This window comes from Podarcis tiliguerta (assembly GCF_965153285.1).
Source record: "Podarcis tiliguerta genome assembly, chromosome: 4".
Taxonomy (NCBI): Eukaryota; Metazoa; Chordata; class Lepidosauria; order Squamata; family Lacertidae; genus Podarcis; species Podarcis tiliguerta.
The window spans coordinates 40163742-40182901 of record NC_139537.1 but is presented as its reverse complement, the minus strand read 5'-3'; the positions used below and the strand labels follow the sequence as shown (position 1 = coordinate 40182901).

General features: G+C 41.9%; 1 protein-coding gene across 1 annotated transcript in view; it reads right to left on the bottom strand.

Moving 5' to 3' along the window:
* Nucleotides 1-469: 469 nt before the first annotated feature.
* The window catches only part of CD80 (CD80 molecule), a 38531-nt gene continuing 19840 nt past the window's right edge, over nucleotides 470-19160 (bottom strand). Inside the window, exons 4-7 of the mRNA XM_083439303.1 lie at nucleotides 9722-10045; nucleotides 5908-6183; nucleotides 4990-5112; nucleotides 470-2382 (exon numbers count right to left, since the gene is read on the bottom strand). Coding sequence (XP_083295429.1) covers nucleotides 2294-2382; nucleotides 4990-5112; nucleotides 5908-6183; nucleotides 9722-10045 — 812 coding nt within the window. The 3' untranslated portion in view covers nucleotides 470-2293. The remainder of the gene's footprint in view (nucleotides 2383-4989; nucleotides 5113-5907; nucleotides 6184-9721; nucleotides 10046-19160) is intronic.

Below are 19160 nucleotides of genomic sequence, written 5' to 3'. Positions count from 1 at the left end.
TTGGCTTTCTTTAGTGCTGGAATTCAGCTGTGTACAGAGGTTCTCCTGTCCAAGCTCTGATGAAACCATGAACTGCTCAGTTTCTGTAAGGATTACCAGAAATAACCACAAAATATTTGGGCTTTCTTTTCCTTCCCCCATTGCGATGAAACCATTACCTAGTAGAATACGCAGATTTAATGAGACAAGTGATCCATTTGCCACAAACATCATTGGGGAGGAAAGGAGTAGGATGAAAGCCACAAACCATAATTGGTTTGTGTAAATTGTGGTTGAGATTTTATGACTTATTGTTCATGTCTTCGCTCTCTTTTGCCCATAAGAAAATGAGAATAAAAGGCCTGTTAAATGCAGTGAAAGAAAAAAATCCAAAATAATCCAGTTCACTTACTGCACTGGCTCATTTATTAAAAGCCTGAGTCTATATAAGCATACATTTCATTAAATGGAATAACCAGGCACAAGTGTGTTTTATATTTGAAGTGCAAAAAAGACAAATGTTTAACTTTGTTTTATTGGTATAGTTGTATAAAAATAGTTTAAAAACAACAGCCACCATCTCAGGCTGAGGACACACACACACACACACACACACACATATATACAGTATATAAGGACAATTTGCTGAAAAGCTAATGCTAAAATATAACTTGGCATAATTACAGATTTAACCTAGTTTACAGTCAAGAATAAAGTGAAAATAGGAGACAAGCAATGCTTGGATACATTTTGCACAGCTGAGAAATACATTGTTTGGGAAGCCTGCAGAAAAGCTGAGCTGCTTTAAACAGACAGGACTGATAACATGTTACAGTTCCTATTGTGATATGAAAGGTTTACAAATAAGCAGACACCCTAAAAACCTGTCCACTTCCTTTGTTAATCACCTTAGAGACAAACTTTAATGTGGCAGGGAGAGTTTCTGGTAAAGTGTTTGTGAAACTTGGGTCTGCTTTCTTCAATATTTGGGTTAACTCTCGGTTTAAACCAAACAATGGTGGTTTAGAGCCTGTTTACGTGGCAAACTGAGTGAGATAGAAGATAAACTGAGTTAACCCCTGGCTCTTGGGCATTTTCTTCCTCCATTGAATGCAATGGAAGAATCCTGCTTAAGAGTTAAGTGTGCTTATAGTATTGAAATCCTGATGCTCAGATAGGCATATATCCCATTAAAGCTTATACATACCGCTAAATCTTATTACAGCAGTAGCAAATGAATATTTAAAAATACTCATATGGCCAATAAATAGTTCTTGCTACACCTACATTTACATAGAGAGTCCATAGCAACAAGTATAATAAAGCTATAAGCATGCCAGGCTTATTTTCTGGTAAATAAAATTAGGGAGGAGAGGTGATAAATTATGTGCAAGCCACAATTTAAGTTGAAGGAGAGTTTCCAAAATGAGAAAACATTCTTTACCCTACATAGCAGGCAATAATACTGTTCCTGGGTATGGCTTCTCCAGCTGCAGAACCATACTAGTACCTTCCATTCTGTTGCAAACTGCATGTGCGTGGATGGCAAATAATGGCGAGAACATCTCACCCTTACACTAAATACACCCCTAACTGAGGATTTTATTACAACGCGAGTGAGAGCTGGTTTAGCAAAGATCAACGGGCTCTGCAGCTGGGGACAAGTGGTCCAGTCTACCACGCATCCCATGTGGTGCCCCCAATTACTTTTGGGTGCTGGGACACCGATACCTCATAAAAGGAGCGTTTGCTTTCCTTGGTGTTGTTTCAGAGACAGAGCATTGCCAAAGCATTGCTCCCCTTTTCACGTGAAACGGGTGCTGCTTTGCTGGTGGAGTTGCTCACAAGTCACAAGGAAGAGGTGGTTTCACGCAGTAAGGTGACTCGAGATGTCCAAGCCAGTGGATCTGTCCCAGCGGGAGTGGGGGAAGCACTCTTTGGTTTGAAATGGACTTCACTGTAAAATTTCTGCCTATGAAGAACGACGGTTCATTTCCCCTTCCAAATCAGGCAGTTGTCTAGAAGATGGTACTACGCGTTGTATGTAGTTGTCTGATCATTTGGTGGGGGGAGGGTTACTTGTAAAAAAATGCTGTTGAGGTGGAACAATTAGTATGGTGGGTAGTGCTTTAAACCCTTACCCCTCCCGCCATTTTTCTGAGCAATGCTTCTATCACACCTGGAAAGAGAGAGCTATGCCCTGTGTCGTTGTGAAGAGCGATGCACTCCAGGTTCTGGGATCCAGGGTGATTATGTCCATTTCACCAGAGCAGAATGTTGAAAATCAAACGCCACTGCCCAGGTTCCTCTATGGTCAGGCACATGCTGCTTCTGATGTTCCGTTGGAAAGCTGCTGCGATGTCATTTCACTTGTTGCCACTGGCTGGTGAGATGTCATAGGCTCTGAAACGTCAATCGGTTCAGCAACATTGAACAGAAAATCTTTGACATATTTTTAAAATTCTTAGTCACGTTGGTAAAGAGTGGGGGTGGGGAGAATTCCCATTAGTCATGAGGGTGGAGTATGGGTCAAAAAGTCAATAAAGAAGAACAAAACATAGGCTAATAGGTTATGACCGGTCATGGTCACCCAGTGAGCTTCATAGCTGAGTGGGGATTTGAACTCTAGTCTCCCATGTCTTAATCCAGGGGTGGGATACTTTTGGCCTTGCAGATGTCCCTAAGCTACAAATCCCACCATCCCAGGCCATTGGCCGTGCTTTCTGGGGCTGAGGAGAGTTGCAGTTCAGCAACATCTCCAGAGGCAAAGGTTCCCCACCCCTATCCTAATCCAACACTCTAACCCATGGGTTGGCAAACTAAGGCCCAGGGGCCGGATGTGGCCCAATTGCTTTCTGGATCCAGCCCACAGATGGTCCGGGAATCACCGCATGGATCAGCGCAGGGATTCTGATGGTTCGGGCTGCGCCATTTCCCCCCCTCCCTCACACACACCGTGGCGGCGCCTCCTCCCTCCTCCTTCCTGGCTTCTCCCAGCCCTGCCTAGAGGAGGAAGGGGGCTGGACTTTGTTGATGGCTGAGCGCCATTTTAAGCAGTCCCTCTCTGGAGCCAGCCTTTTCACATCACTCATTGTCCCTCTGCTGCCACCGCCAGCCCCTGCCGCTTTCAAGGCACAGGTAAGTGGCCACCGGGGCTCATCCGGTGTTATGGAGAAGGGAGGGGAGAGTCAGGGGGGATTTTTCTCTCCAAAATATGTCTGGCCCCCCCACAAGGTTTGAGGGACAGTGGACCAGCCCCCTGCGGAAAAAGTTTGCTGACCCCTGCTCTAACCACTACACCACTCAGAACTAGCACTCTGAATTGTTCTCAGAAGTTAGAAAAAAGTGCAGACGAGCAAACACGGCCTGTCAGCAGACAGAGTAGCAGAGTTCAGTAATAGCCAAAGCTTTGGAAGTTTGGGACTTATTCCACTTTGCAACTAATTTTAAGACTGCAAAGGAGTCTAAATACAAAGTAGTTTCTGAGTTTGTATTTAGATTGTAAGCCTGCAGTCACATACATTACCTTCCACAGGCCGAACTATTTGACACAGCATCTCTTGTAAATAAAATAAATAAAAACAATTTTAAACTTCATCTCTATTATCCTGCAGTATGTGTTGCTGCTTACATTTAAGCAATCCCTGATTTTTTCCAAATAAAACTGGTGCAAATTGAAATGTTTCATGGTCATTTGGTTCTGGGGTGGTAGTTGAAAATACCACTTTGTGTATATCACTAGCTCCATTGGCCTAACATTATGAAAACTGGAACTGTCTTCTTGCCTGCCTGCATACATTAGAAGAACCAGCTACTAGAATTGCCCTTTCATTCACCGAAAGGGGAACCTGAAGACAACAAATGTAACTTGCAGCCAGAGGCATTTTTAACAGGCAGTTGCCCTGAAGAACAAACTCACTGACCCCCCAACTCCCCTCTTTCAAAGGTCAGGTTTAATTTTCAAGATTGCTTGCTAGGGGTGTGGGGAAATTCTTTTACATATTTGTTTACATTGTGGAATATAGGCTAGGGAAGTTGGAGCGTTCTTAAGAAGCAGAGGGTATAATGTTTTCAGAGTGTGGCTTCATTCCCTTGTACGAAGCTGCAGCACTAAACTTGAAGCTGGAGGCAACATTTTCTCAGGAAAAATGTTTGCAGACTCACCACTCAGCCACGTAACCTGGAAAAGGATATGGTCCAGCACTATGGCTCCAGTTGAATATTGGGGCTCATTCATACTTGTTTCCCAATGCACATATATTTCAGTTTGCCTTGGGATGATGGCTGCTCTCTCCCCCCCCCCCCTTAGTGTTATTTTTTTTGCTGAGCTGAAACATTCCTGGTTTGGGAGGAGTTGTGTGTTGTTGTTTTTTAAGTATGATTTTAGCTTGTTGCTTTTAGTCCTGTAAACCTCTTACTATATATTTTTTGAATTTGTGGGCAGCATGCCATATATTTTTTGAATTTGTGGGCAGCATGCCCACGCATTGCACTAGTGGGACCAGAAATATTGTTAAATAAATAGGATTGCATCCAATGCTGGCCTTACTCAAAGTAGCCCCACTGAAATTAATGAACATGATGAACTTGGGCTCATTAATTTCAGTGGGCCTAGCCTGTATTGAGCTTAGCTGGATACAACCCATAAAAAGCAAACATTCATTTCCTAACATGGCTACAGTTTAAGCTGAGCATGAAATGAACCTAAGGATCTGCTTGCAATGTTTGGCCACAGCCCTGGAACATGTAAACTATGACAATGGCTTGTTTCCAGTAGTAACCTAAGGGTTTATGAAAAGATACCTATTGCCTTTCTTGGTGGTGTGCATGGTTCTTCTACCCCTATTATTCTGGTAACAAGCCTGTGAGATAGGCTAGGCTAAGAGACAACTGATTAGGAGTCTTGACAGCTAAGTGGGTCTCTGAACCTGGGTCTCTGAATTCCTAGCAGGGCTCTCAACCACACCACAGTTTCCTACATTGGTTGGTCACAAAGGCATCGGAACTTACTGCGGCGGCGGCATAGGAGGAATGTTGGCACTATCACGAGAGCAAGGACGAGGATAACAATGGAAGCCGCTATGAAACCATGCGGAGAAGGCGGTGGAGATGAATTGGGGCACTTCCCTATTGCTGAAACGAGAGAATTGAAGATAAATCTGTGACTGCACTGAAGAGCCCAAGGGGCACATTAGAAGCAATACTTTGGGGCACTGAGTGTCACTTATCTGAGTGGAGCACTTCCAACATTAAGTTAGTTTTCCTTTCTCCTGTTTAAACTTGAAACCCGACTTCATACGGAAATCATGGCCATTGCTCAATGTCTTACATTTCCCTCCATCTACTTGATAATATTGTAGGGATAAACAAATGGATACCACATTCCAAGCTGAGGCACAGGAATATCTGCTGCCTGCTTACACACACACACACACACACACACGCAGGTACGCACGCACACAAGCACATACACAGGAACATACAAATAATCCAAGACTGTGACTCGGTTTTGCATTTCTCACTGGTTCAGCTAAATAGTTACAATGCTATCTATTTTTTTTGTTAGTGTTTCTGGTACTGTTCAAAATGGAATCCATGAAAAAGCAGATATGTCCCATCAACTGACCAAATATTTCAGCTGTGATGCTAAACTTCTATAGGAAGTGATAATAATAATAATAATAATAATAATAATAATAATAATAATAATAAAGTTTGGAAAGATACAGTGTCTTCCTAACAACACACAGCTATTTTAGATGCAGAGATAAAGACTCGCCAAATTAATGGTCATTCATCATTTGTAGATCTCCCTATATGGAACCAATCTCATTTGAAAATTCTGAGGTTCAGTCCTTGTAAGTCTTCTGAATGGCTATATTTCACAAATGAGAAACACCGTCTCAATGTATGATTGAGGGAACTTACACAAGAGGTGGTCGGTGGACACTTGTAAACCTGCATAATGTATTCGACATTGGACCAAGATATCTTCAGACACGTTTTGCTGTAAGTTGCCAGTAATATTAAAACTTTCAGTGTAGTTGTCCTTTATGGAAGTATAGGAACACTGCACTGTCTCATTATTGACCAACCAAGTCATCGTAGCCTCTGGATATCCTCCATGAGAAGAACACATCAGTGTCAACTGAGCTGGGCCACAGGGATGATGTGATACATGTATGACAGGCTTCCTATAGTCAGCTAGAGGGAGGAAAAGACAGTGAGATCACAAGTTACGCTTGTACATATTGAGATGTCAAACAATGTTATTGGCACTATGCTTAAGGATTGTTTTTCTACAGAACCATCAAATTTAATCTGACTTGCACTGGAACAGCAGAGTGCTCTTTAGGAAATCCCATTCATTTCAACAGGAGACACTCGTGGAGGTTCCTGCCATGGCTTGTAATCTAAATGGTGCTATACTACTAAGAATTCTAAATTACTTTCTATGATAAGAGTTCTTATTATAAAGGGTTAATAGCATCCTTTCTCTCGGACATAATATAATCCTGGAAGATTGGGAAAGGTTATGGAAGAAAGGGGTTAAGTTTACTGCATGTACGATGTTAAAGGAAAATATTATGAAAATGATGTATAGGAGGTAATTAACCCCTGTAAAATTAGCAAATATGTATCATAATAGTGACAATCTCTGTTGGAAGTGTAAAGAAAAAGAAGGAACCTTTTTTCATATGTGGTGGACCTGTCCCAAGGTGAAAGACTTCTGGGAAAAGATTTACAATGAATTGGAAAAAATATATATGTTGAAATATATATTTATTAAGAAACCGGAGGCCTTTCTTCTTGGGATAACAGGTTTGGAATTGCCCAAGAAAGATGTTAAATTATTTTTGTATGCCATGACGGCTGCTCGAATTTTATTAGCCAAGAACTGGAAAATACAAGAAGTACCAACTGTGGAAGATTGGCAGTTGAAGATGATGGACTTTTCGGAGCTAGCTGACCTGACGGGAAGAATCCGCGATCAGAAAGAAGAGGAATACCAAGAAGATTGGAAGAAATTTAAGGACTACCTGAACAAATATTGTAATATTAAAAACTGGAAATCATTTGAAAGCACCAAAGAGGCCTAGGATTAAATTGGGTTTAGAATAGTGAGAAAAGTGAATAAGTTAGATAATAATTGGAAATATTTTGTTGAAAAATGATATTGGAAAGCTGTTACATACAGATACAAGGAAACTCAGAAGGGAGGGATTAGAGGAAGTCAATCAATATGTGAACAAGGTTGGGTTGTAAAGGTTTAAGATTATTTTCTCCTATGTTGTGGTTATGGTTATGTCTTTCTTGTAATGTATTATACTGTTTTTTCTTTTGGTATGTGTGTCTGTGTCCCCCCCCCCTTCCCCCCTTCCCCTTTTTTCTTTTTTGTTATATTGTAAGTGTTATAATTGTGGAAAATTCAATTAAATTTTTTTTTTTTTTGAGGAAAAAATAGCATCCTTTCTCTCAAATTCACATTCCCCTCATAGCAACGTTGAGTAATGTTGGACCCAAGAGACTATATGTTTGTTTGTGTCTGTTAATTATTAGCATTTAAGTTAAATAAAATAACACTAAACAAATTCAAAAGCATTTATATATTTTTAATTAACGCTTTTACTTGAATGAGCAATAATATATTATTGTGGAATGAATGTTACTGTACTATTAATATCTTCTTGTTATTTCTACCGCTGTATTTTATAATTCATGGAGACTGTGTTACGTCAAATGTCGTGGTATTTAGATTTTATGTTTATTTCATATATGATGCCTTCTGAGGGCTTGACCCTAAAAGGAAGCATGAAATAATACTCTGCTGCTCATTGTCATAGCACCTAAAGGGGTATGTTTTTAGGATAACTTAAGCAATATTTAGCAGCAATAATATTGAGTGGACAGAGCTGAGCTGGGTCAGTGGATGGAGTCTGGAACGTAACTGGGAAGCAGAGGACCGCTAGTCACCAATGCTTGTGAAAGTGTGTTTCATTTCCTATTTTCAAAAGAAGTTCTCAGCTTCCAGTTGTCAGCCATCTTGGAACTGCTGCACAAAGCGCTTTGGCAATCCTAGGCCTGGGGTTTGGGAAGCACTTGTGGGGAGATAAGGATTTGGCCCACTGGGCCAAAATGTCCCTCTGTCCCAGGGCTCCACTAGGGGTGCTGCGGAAGATGGCCAACAATACCATCTCTCCAGCTCCCATGAGGTAATTTAGAGGCTGAGATGGGAGTAATCAGCCTCCCAAATTCTTCCCGGTGTAAGGGAAGATCCAGTCTCATCTGCGGATGCCCAATAAACCACCCCCAAGTTCATAAACTAGGAGGGGTGGGGGCACTGGATGGAAAGCCCCTAAGGGAGTTCGGATCACCTGGATGCTGTCCCCGCGAGCGCACCAAGTTCCATTTCTTAAGATAAAAAATTGGATTTAAGTTCTTGGACATGCTTCAAGCGAAGAGGGGGAAATTAATCTGCCAATTAAGCCAACCACTGAGGTGCCAAGAGTGACGGAGAGGAAGAAAGAATAACATCTAAGAATAACATCTAAGCCGGTATGTTGGAACGGAACGGAAAAGGAGGGGGGTTAAAACTTTTTTTTTAACTACGATAATACCTGACAACCCCCCCCCCAGAAGAATCGTTTACATTACTTATAGCAAGCGAGATGGGAAAACAGAAACTGTGAAAATAACAAAACTATATAACTAAAGCTTCTGTTTCTTGAAACGCTTGGAAGAAGATAAAAGACTCTTCAAATATTGATATTAGAAAGAAGCAGGATCTCGTTAGCGACTGGAGAGACTTCAAAAAACTTTGGAAAGTCCGAGCTGCAGAGATAAATAGTCATAGGGGGAGGTGAATTATATATGCACTTCGTCTGATTTGGCAAATCTCCTCTGGAAAGGCTAATGTTTGATGCAGCCAGTCTGGGAAAATTAATGAGCAAATGCCTAGATTTGATTTGATTTGATTTTTTCGGAACTGAGAGAAGATGGCGTCTGCCAGCTGCAAAGGACTTTTGGATTAATTTGGCATAAACACCAGCATGTGAGGATATACAGCAAAAAATAGGCAGAGAGTCAAGGAGACAAATTTCACACAGAAGCATATCATTGCTTACTTCAGCTCACCTGTGGAAACAACTCAGAGGCCATGAACGAAGGAAAGGTAACAACAGGAAGAATTAAAGGAACTATTGGAAACTCAAGGCAGTAGAGATATAAGATGATCAGAGCCCCACCGAACTTGAAGCATGGGAAGCCCCAATAACAATTTATAATTTGGTGGAATATTTGGAATATTTATTATTATTTTTAAAAAATGTCCCCCTGTTCCTGCTGTAAGGTCTATGGCATGTCTAAGTAGAAAGTAGCAGTGGCTCATGGGAAGGAGACCAACCGTAAATGGAGCCAGAGTCAATGACAGACAGAGCAAGCTAATTTCACCCCCAATCTCTCCCCCCCCCCCCCCGCTAAATTCTATTTGGGCAACACTGAGACTAAGGAGGAGGAAGCTTGCAGGCAATACCACCCATTGGGCTGGTTGTGAAGAAACAGGGAAGTTGGAGCTGGCTGAGGATAGATAGGTTGGTGGAGCAGTGCTCTATTTGCCCAGGAAACCAGCCTCCGCTGGTAGAAAAGTGACTCAAAATGAACAGCCCCTGTCTAACACAAATGAATAGGACCCTTAAGCATTCCTTGGGTACTTAAAATCCTGTTTTGCTAGACAAGCACTTACCTGACACTGATAAATGTACCCATTTATCACCTTTGTGTTCTTCCTCCAGTAATATGATACACCTATATTTGCCTTGATCGGACACATTCACACTGGAGATCGAAAGTGTCAGAGTCTTCTCATCCATCTTTGTCCTGTTCTGGAATTGTATGTCTTTTACGGTGTTTTCTTCACCGTTGCTGTAAGCTATCACAACCAGGTCAGATATACCAGGGCCTACGTATTTCTGCCAGTAGATCCTGTAAGATGCCAGGGGCCGTTGCATTTTGTAGTTGCAAGGGAGTGTGGCTACACCCCCTATTTTGGCTGTTACTGGGACAGGGTCTGGGGAGGAAGAAAACAAGAAACAGGATCTCGTGAAACAGATGCTTGTTCTTCAAGTCCTTCATCACATCTCTGTGTTGAAACAATACTTTGCAAAAGGGAAGGGAGATTCAGATACGCAACAAACACTGGCCATCAGTCATTAATGAAACAAGGATTTCTGAAGGAGTTCAACCTACTAGCAATTCCACAATCAGTTCCCATTAGCAGTGCAATAAATTTCCCCATACTCTCCCACAAATATACCTCTCTTTGACTTGTCATTGACTGTTTGCAGCCTCCATTATTTCTGCTTTCTGTTTCTCCTTCTGTCCCATTTCCCTGATTGCATGATCCCAGAATACCAGAAATTAAATGGTGAGCATGATGATGCCACAACATGGCACAGCTTTCATATGTGATGACCACCAAATGGGTCATTTCAGTGTGAGGAAGCTGGAGTAGCTCAGTTGGTAGACCACGGTAGGGCATAATCTCAGGGTTGAGGGATCAAGCACCACATTGGGTAAAAGTTTCCTGCATTGCTATATGATCTTTGTGGTACCTTCCAACTCTATGACTTTTTAGCACATTTGCCCTCATTCTGAATGGGGCAGGTAGGGGAGAGAAAGCAACACAAAGCGTGGAAGAGATCTAAGTAAGAGTAACTGGCATTACAATATGGAACGAGTAAAGAGGGGAGCACTTTGTCACCTTTTAGCATAGTTCTCTGAAAAATTGCCAAGAGAGGGGTGTATTTTCATGGGGGAGGCGAGAGAAGGTTTTTTCAAAACACACACTCTTCAGCTTAGTCCTACTTAGGAGAAAAAGCAGTTATGAGGGGATTTATTGTCTGAATCATACTTGTCTGGATGAAGGATAAAGAGAGGTGTATGAGTGTGTGGAGAAGTCAGCCTATTGTATAAAGTCAATAGTTAACTTGGTTGTTGTTCTGCTCGCTTTTGCCTCCAGCCTTACCCACCACTAGAATGTGGCTCCCAAAAGGTTATCCAGAAGGAATGAAAAAGCTTCCCCAACCCTGGTTTGAATCCACGGAATGTTATTCATGAAATATCTGTGAATTGCAAACCAGAGCTCTATACATAAAAACTGGTCACATGCATCTATTCCATTGTTCTATTCCGGTTTGCCTTTTCTCCTTGAACTATTGGTTTGCATGCTTGTAGGCATTTTCCCTGCTGTCAGGACTGTTGTTGTTGTTGATTTTTTTTTAAAAAAAAACTTCCCTAAAATAAATGAATCCAGACTAATGTACCTGTGTCCCCACGCCCCCCATCTTCAGTTGTGATTTGTGTATTGTAAGGGGTTGGACTAAATGACCACTGGGGTCTCTTCCAACTCTACAATTCTGTGATTCTATGTACATATGTCATGAAATAATTTGGTACAGGCTGTGAATAAAAGGGACGGAATCTTTTGACAAAATTACGGAGGATCTGGGGTTATATATGTAGAGAGTGGATCTAGATTTATATAATTTAATCTCTTTAATAACTGTAATAGAAAGGCAGGGTGGAAATGATTGGCAATAAATAAATTAATAACACTTTTCATATACCAAAGCCCAATATAGGTTTCTGAGTTGAAACCACAGGAATAACTTGGTAGCATTTAATTATTTATGGAATTTATGGAGTGCCCAATTAGCCACATCTCCTGGGTGGTTCACAAATTTAAAAACGATAAAATACAACTACTATTTCCCCCCCAACCCCCCCATAAAATCATAAAAATAGTGTATAAAAATGCCACAGAAATCATCATAAAGCCATCATGAGGCAGAATAAGATGAAGAACAATAAAAACAGCACTAAAACCCAGCCAAGGGGGAAAACAAAATACTTTAAGGAACTAAAATGTACTAGAACCATAGTTACTAAGAGAACATCATTTGCTAAAATGCAGCTGGGCTATGTTTAGAGTAAATACAGCAGAATTTGGCAACTGAAAATTGTTTGTAGAAAGGATCTGTCAAGATAGAGATTGTATAGAACTTTCCCTACCATTAGACAGAGGGAAGTGGCTGCCTCAGGTTGTGAATTTGGGGTGTGATAAAAGTTCAGCAAACTGTTTTTTATTTAATTTATCATTGCTGTGTGTTTTTGCTGCCAGGAAGAAGGTGCCAAAATAATTTGCCTCAGGTGTGAAAATATTTTTTTTTCAGTCTCAGGTGCCAAAATAATTTGTCTAGCATATCACCTGTACTGGATTTCCAAAATCCAGGGGCAATTTCTGACATTTATGGTCTGGATTTTACCTTGAGGGCTCAGTCCTATCAGCATAGGCTGCAATTCTTACAGAGGAGCAGCACAATAGTGCTGTGATTGGTGCCCAGCTGTGCCTTGGGACCTCTGAGAAGAAGGCATGTGTGGTTGCCAGTCCATTTCTGTTTTAATTTCTGCATTTGGTTTTTTGCTTTACTTCTTATTTATGGTTTTAACTTTTTATTCTAAAACTGCAGAGAACTTTTGTTGCCGGGTAGCATATAAATGTTGTGAAGAAGAAGAATTAGAAGAAGAAGAAGAAGAAGAAGAAGAAGAAGAAGAAGAAGAAGAAGAAGAAGAGTTTGGATTTGATATCCCACTTTATCACTACCCGAAGGAGTCTTAAAGCGGCTAACATTCTCCTTTCCCTTCCTCCCCCACAACAAACACTCTGTGAGGTGAGTGGGGCTGAGAGACTTCAGAGAAGTGTGACTAGCCCAAGGTCAGCCAGCATCTGCATGTGGAGGAGCGGGGAAGCGAACCCGGTTCCCCAGATTACGAATCTACCGCTTTTAACCACTACACCACACTGGCTCATTTAATTAATTACAAAGTAACTATTTATTTAGATAATAACCATTTATCTAGCTAATTATTTAATGACTAAATACCAAATTGCATTTGGTAACCAATTTCAGTGATCTGCCTGAAATCCACCCAGCCATGTGAAACTTCTACTATTATCTACCCCTTTCCTCACAATTCAGGGTGGTGGCACTCTGTCATGTTGTCCTAGAAAATGTTATGGGGGCAGTTTCACACCACCCTAATCACACCAGAAGAGGACATCATACCAGAAAGAGACCATGGGTGTGCGGATGTCAGAGACACAACTTGCTGTGACTTGCCTAAGGAGCTTTCTGGTTGGCAGGCTAATTTTTCCCCTCTGCCCAGAAAAGCAGAACAAAAACCTTCTGTGCAGGACAGCCGTGAGCCAGCACACAGTTACTGGAATTTTTTTGCTAATGTCACACCTAACTTTGTCTTGCATAACACCTAGGAAACTGCAAGTAGAATATGCTTACAGAACATAACAGTTGTAGACAAGAGGAACTATGCTGCCCGCAAACATTCAGCAAGTTCAGTTAACTCACAGTGGAGGTGTGCTGTTGGGACAAAGCAAAAATGAAAACGAAGCTGGAAACTGGAATAGACAATATTCTAAATAGTCCCTGTAACTGGCCTGTGTGGGAGGCATCTATCATTCAGCATGTGATCCTGATGAAATCGAAGGTACCAGCACCAAAACCCTGTGCATAATTTCTCTCACTGTCTCAGTGAGAGGGACTAATCTTGTTCTCTTTTCCTGCCAGTACAAAAAAATGGGCTCAGTAACTCTAATTTAAGGTCTAGCTACAGCTGCTTTACATATTATGTCACAGAAAACTGATTTTCTGCTGCATGGTTTGGTACCTGCATATGTACATTCTCAAATATACATTTGCTGCTTGGACACATCATATTTATATATGTAAAGCAATTTGGATGGGAGCCCCATGCATAACGATATATATCTATTTTTTAAACACTCAAATATTTACACACCCCTCTTGAATGAGGGACAAGCCCTCTCTAAATTTGTTCTGTATGATTAAATGCCACACAATCAGATGTGCATCTCCTCATTTGTTTCGCTGATCGATGATGTTCTCACCAATGGAGCCACCACACACATAGTTGGTTTTCGTAGAGACCTACTTTCCTGACATTCCTCCCTTGAGATTGTTAAATCATTTCCACGTTTATTTATTACATTTTTATCCCACACTTTTCTATGAAGATTGGGGGCGTGTACACAGCCCCCCGCTTATTCTCACAATATTACTATGAGGTAGGCTACGCTGAGAGAAAAAAACTGGCTTAAGGTGATCTTTGCACCCAAGTGGGGATTTGAACGCGAGCCTCCTCAGTCTAAGGTCCAACATTCTGGCTACTATTCCATACTGATCTTGACATGCACTTATTTCTCCATTGCAGTGAATACTAGAAAGGTCATGGCGTTCCTAGCATGGCAAATTATTGTGTTACTACAAGATGACCTTACTAGATCCACTTAATTCCTGATGTAGATCTTCCTTATTCCCTAGCGGGGGCGTGGACAAAACCATTTGAGGTTTTGCCTCAGCCACCTTGCAGGGAGACATAATATGTTGTCATTATCCAGCATGGTTTTAGGTTTTAGTTTTCAGTCAGGGAATCCCCTATGACCAGTGAACTTGTGACATTTAAATGAGTAAGAAAAGAAAGCAGAAGCCCAGCCTACAGCAGAAACAAGGTTGGCTTTTCAGTTCCAGATCTGGCATTTCTAGTGAATTCACTCATTCCACAAGGATTTATGAACCATGGTTTTGTACAGACTCACTAAGTAAGCAAGGAATTCTAGTATTTAAAAATATATATGATATATACAGTGGTACCTCGGGTTACATACGCTTCAGGTTACATACGCTTCAGGTTGCAGACTCCGCTAACCCAGAAATATTACCTCGGGTTAAGAACTTTGGTTCAGGATGAGAACAGAAATAGTGCTCTGGCGGCATGGCAGTAGCAGGAGGCCCCATTAGCTAAAGTGGTGCTTCAGGTTAAGAACAGTTTCATGTTAAGAACGGACCTCTGGAACGAATTAAGTACTTAACCCGAGGTACCACTGTATGTATATATTATGGTGCCATGGTTCCATGTTATATGGAAGCTCTCTATGCATCCCCCCCCCCCCCGGCTATGATTCAGTTACATAATTTAGACACCCTGACTGCCAATAGCCTTTGATCTGTCCCTCAGGCTGTTTTATTTTAACTGTCCCACAAGTCCACCAATAATATAGTAAATACCATATTCACTGAGTTTCATTCTATTACTGCTATTATCTGTTTTCCGTTTTACTTACAGCATAAATCTGTGCATGTCTACTTAGAACAGGGCTGACCCAAGGTATTTTGGTGGCTGAAGCAAACCCCCAAATGGCATCCCACCCCTGCTAGGGAAGAAGAGGTGAGTGAAGATCTACCGCAGGAATAAGGTGGTGAATAAAGTTATACATTAGGATCTGCTGCCCCTGCCACCTGAGGCAGTTGCCCCACCTTGTTTCATGGTGGGCTGGCCCTGACTCCACAAAACTAGAAAACTGCACAAGCAAACTACATTAAAAATCTTTATCCTATTCATTCCATAAATTTTATATACTGCTCAATTGCAAAAAGTCTCAAAGCTGTTTAGAAATACATATATAAGTATTGGGCAACAATGTGAAAAGTGTGTGTGGAGAATGAGAGAGAGGGAGAGAGGGAGGGAGAGAGGGAAAGAGAAAGAGAGAGAAGCAATCTGAAAAGTGTGGGCTGGTGAGAATTTAAAATTGCTTTCATTTCTTTTTCAGCCTGCTATGGTCTAATCTGAGTAGAGGAAAAATAGACTAACAGTTTAAATAATGTTCCAATGTGGACAATCCCTGCATCATGTATGAGGTAATTATTGCAAGCACTTTGCAATAAACTACTTTGAAATATTATTATTATTATATTATTATTTGTTAAGGGTCCTTAATGACTTGGAGATTTCCCAGTGACTGGACTGAGGAATTTCTTAAGAAAACTGGGGAAACCCCATGCGGTGAGACACCATGATCTGGGAGAATCCCATGCTGGGAGGGAAACAACAGATGCACTCTTATTCTTCCCCTGGGAGATTTACTGCTATTCCAAGGCCAACCCTATCATTAATTAGAGTGAGATGGCTGCCTCAGGTGGCAGATGCTGAGAGATGGCAGCAGTAGCACCAGAAACCTGGTTGTACTTCCTGAGGTCCCCTAAAGCCATTCCCTTCCTCCTGAGTCAGGATCCTGATGGTGGCCACATCTGCTTTCTGCTGCCTTGGTCACCTGACTGTCTCGCCTTGAAAGGGACCAAGGGAAGCAGACAGAAAGACAGCCAACCCTGGCCACGCACTGCAGCCTGCATCTCCAGTGTGCCTGCCTGCGCACTTGTATTTGGCGTAAAGCCTTTCAGAGCTCTCTGAATCAGTTGGTGTTGTCCACAAACATGGCCACCTCCCTGCTAACCATAACTCTAGATCCTGGGTCCCAGGCTAGTTAAAGTTTTAAAGTATTGATCCCAGGACCAAATAGGCAACTTGGTGTGCCTGAACATTGCTGAAGTGATACGACTGAACACCTCACACTGGACAACAGTCTGGCTGCTTCCAAATGCTTTCTCAATGTAGCCTCTTGTAGACTGTTACAATAATCCAAGCTTGATGTAATGAGAGCGGGGAGAGAGAGGAATGAATGGCCATGTCAGATTTCTACAAGCAACCAACACACCAGCTGAAGCAGCTGAGAAGTGCTTCCGGCCACTGCTAATAACTGGGTCAGTTCTAAGTCCTGGAGCACTCCCAAGCTGCACACAGAGTTCAGCTCTCCCCTAGACTCTAGCATCTCAAGAGCAGATACTGGCTACATCTGGACTCTAGTGCCCAAGCATGCAAAATTCATGTACATAAATATTCAGGCACCACTCTGTAACAGATTGCCATTTCACACCCTGTATCTTCTGAGTTAAATTTTGAGCTGTTGATAACTTACTATAGATAATTTTGCTGTCTATCTGTATTAAAAAGAACAAACACTTTACCAGCTTCTAGAAGCAGTAGGATGCAGGCAAATGCAGAGTAAATTAATACTTATCCCTTCATTCAATTTATAGCCCATGCTTCATTGTGAGGTCCTCGGGCAGGATGCATATAATTCCATAATGCAGTTTAACATAATACTTATAACTTCAGCTAAAACTGTAACCAGCACGACTACACTGGAGGGAGGAACAACAAAATCTAATTTAATACATAATGACAACAATAACATATTTGCAATACTTATCTACCCAGCCACTCTGGGTGAAGAGATGCATCTTGACCTGCCAGTGAAATACATACAATGACAGAGCCAGATACATCTCAGAGGGGAGAGAGAGTTCCAGAACCTGGGGGCCACCGCAGAGAAGGCCCTCCTACACACCACTATTCCACAGACTGCGGAATACACTGGAGTATAGGAAGCATTCAGGTTTGCCACAGAAGGTGGAGAGAGCTGTCCTGCTTGGCAAGCTCCAGATTTAATCTACTTCTGTTCTCCAGTATTACAAGATTTAAGAAGATTCATGCAATATCCAAGTAGAATCAAAATGCAGACCTAGGCATATGGCTGCAGCTGTAAAACTGCACACCCACAAATTATGAAACATTGGCCACAGACTATGCAATGTCAACACAGCACTGTCCTCCAAATGAGGAAAGCTGTCATCACCACGAACAATCATTTCTAGAATGTTATTAATCTCGTGCGCATTGGATCAGTGCACAATGTGACGCAAGAGATCAGCAGAAAGGAAGTATTAGAAATATATTAGGGGTTTGCCCAGAAGCAGGGAGAGGGAGAGGCCGAAAGGAACCTGGAATGTAACCCAAGATGGAGTATTGCTGTTAGCATATACAGTGTTACCTCGGGTTACAGAAGCTTCAGGTTACAAACTCAGCTAACCCAGAAATAGTACCTTGGGTTAAGAACTTTGCTTCAGGATAAGAACAGAAATTGAGCAGCGGCAGTGCAGCAGCATCAGGAGGCCCTATTAGCTAAAGTGGTACCTCAGGTTAAGAACAGTTTTAGGTTAAGAACGGACCTCCAGAACAAATTAAGTTCTTAACCCAAGGTACCACTGTAACTGTTTCCAGCATTTCTTTTTTCAAAATGCAAGGGACAGCACAAATCAGTTCCTGTGTCTTTGAAAGCAGGCTGACTCAACTTGCGACACAGCAAGGCAAATGCAGCTTGCTGGTAATGACTGCTGAGTGCCAGGTGCTTGACAAGCCCCCCCCCCCCACCATTTCAGCCATCCTAGGCAGTCCGCAAAACGAGGAGTATTTGTGGGTTGTGCACTGCATTAGGCTGGGTGGTCCAAATGGCCCAATGTGGTGGTTTTGACAGAGGCCATATCACTGGCCAAGTTTATTTATTTCAGATCGATACCATCATCAGCAAGATTGCTGATACTCAAACTAGGGCCCTCCCAGCCTGTTTCTACTTTCTGGCGAATTCAGGTAGCACAATTAAAGTAGATTTGGTGGCGTTGCGCAGCAAACCCACTTCCCCCCAAATTAGCCCATTTTTTGCAATAAGGAAAGTGATAAGGAAATGATTTGGAAAGTGTGAGGTGTTAATTGCTTCCTGCAATGTCATATAACCCACCCTATGAAAAAATTAGAATGACAGCTGAGTGAACAGCTTGTCTGGAAGTGACCATAGATATAGTTAAAAGCAGCCACTGGAGGGGGACAGTTTGGTGGATGAGTGATGGCTTAACCTTTTCCCTTTTCTCTACTCTCCAAAGCTGCAATTAGCTATGGAAGAGAAAATGGCAGGTACAATATCTGCATTTTTTCTTCTTCTCAACCCACAGCAGCATGTAGTATGTGTGGATTAAGGTTGTGGAAGGTTAACCCCCTGGCTATAGAGCAAACTGAAATCTTTCCCATAGCAGCTTTTAGCTCAAAGGGACTGTGCGATTTAGTGATGAAAGACTGGGATGCTTGTCTGTGAATCCTCACGTGGGCCACGAAGCTCACCAGGACCTTGCTCACTCACTGGTGAGGTAAACTGGTGTGACTCCATGCCACTCCTAGTTTGGTCCCAGACACAAATGATTTGAGACCAAACAGTATCCAGCATTACAACACACATTTCATTCAGTACACTTTGGTGTGGGTGTGGGTAGAGGTGTGTGTGATTTCAATTTCTATTTGCTTAATTTGGTTAACACTTTCCCCTGTTTTCTTTGGGGTTTCCCCCAAACTCATTCTTAAGT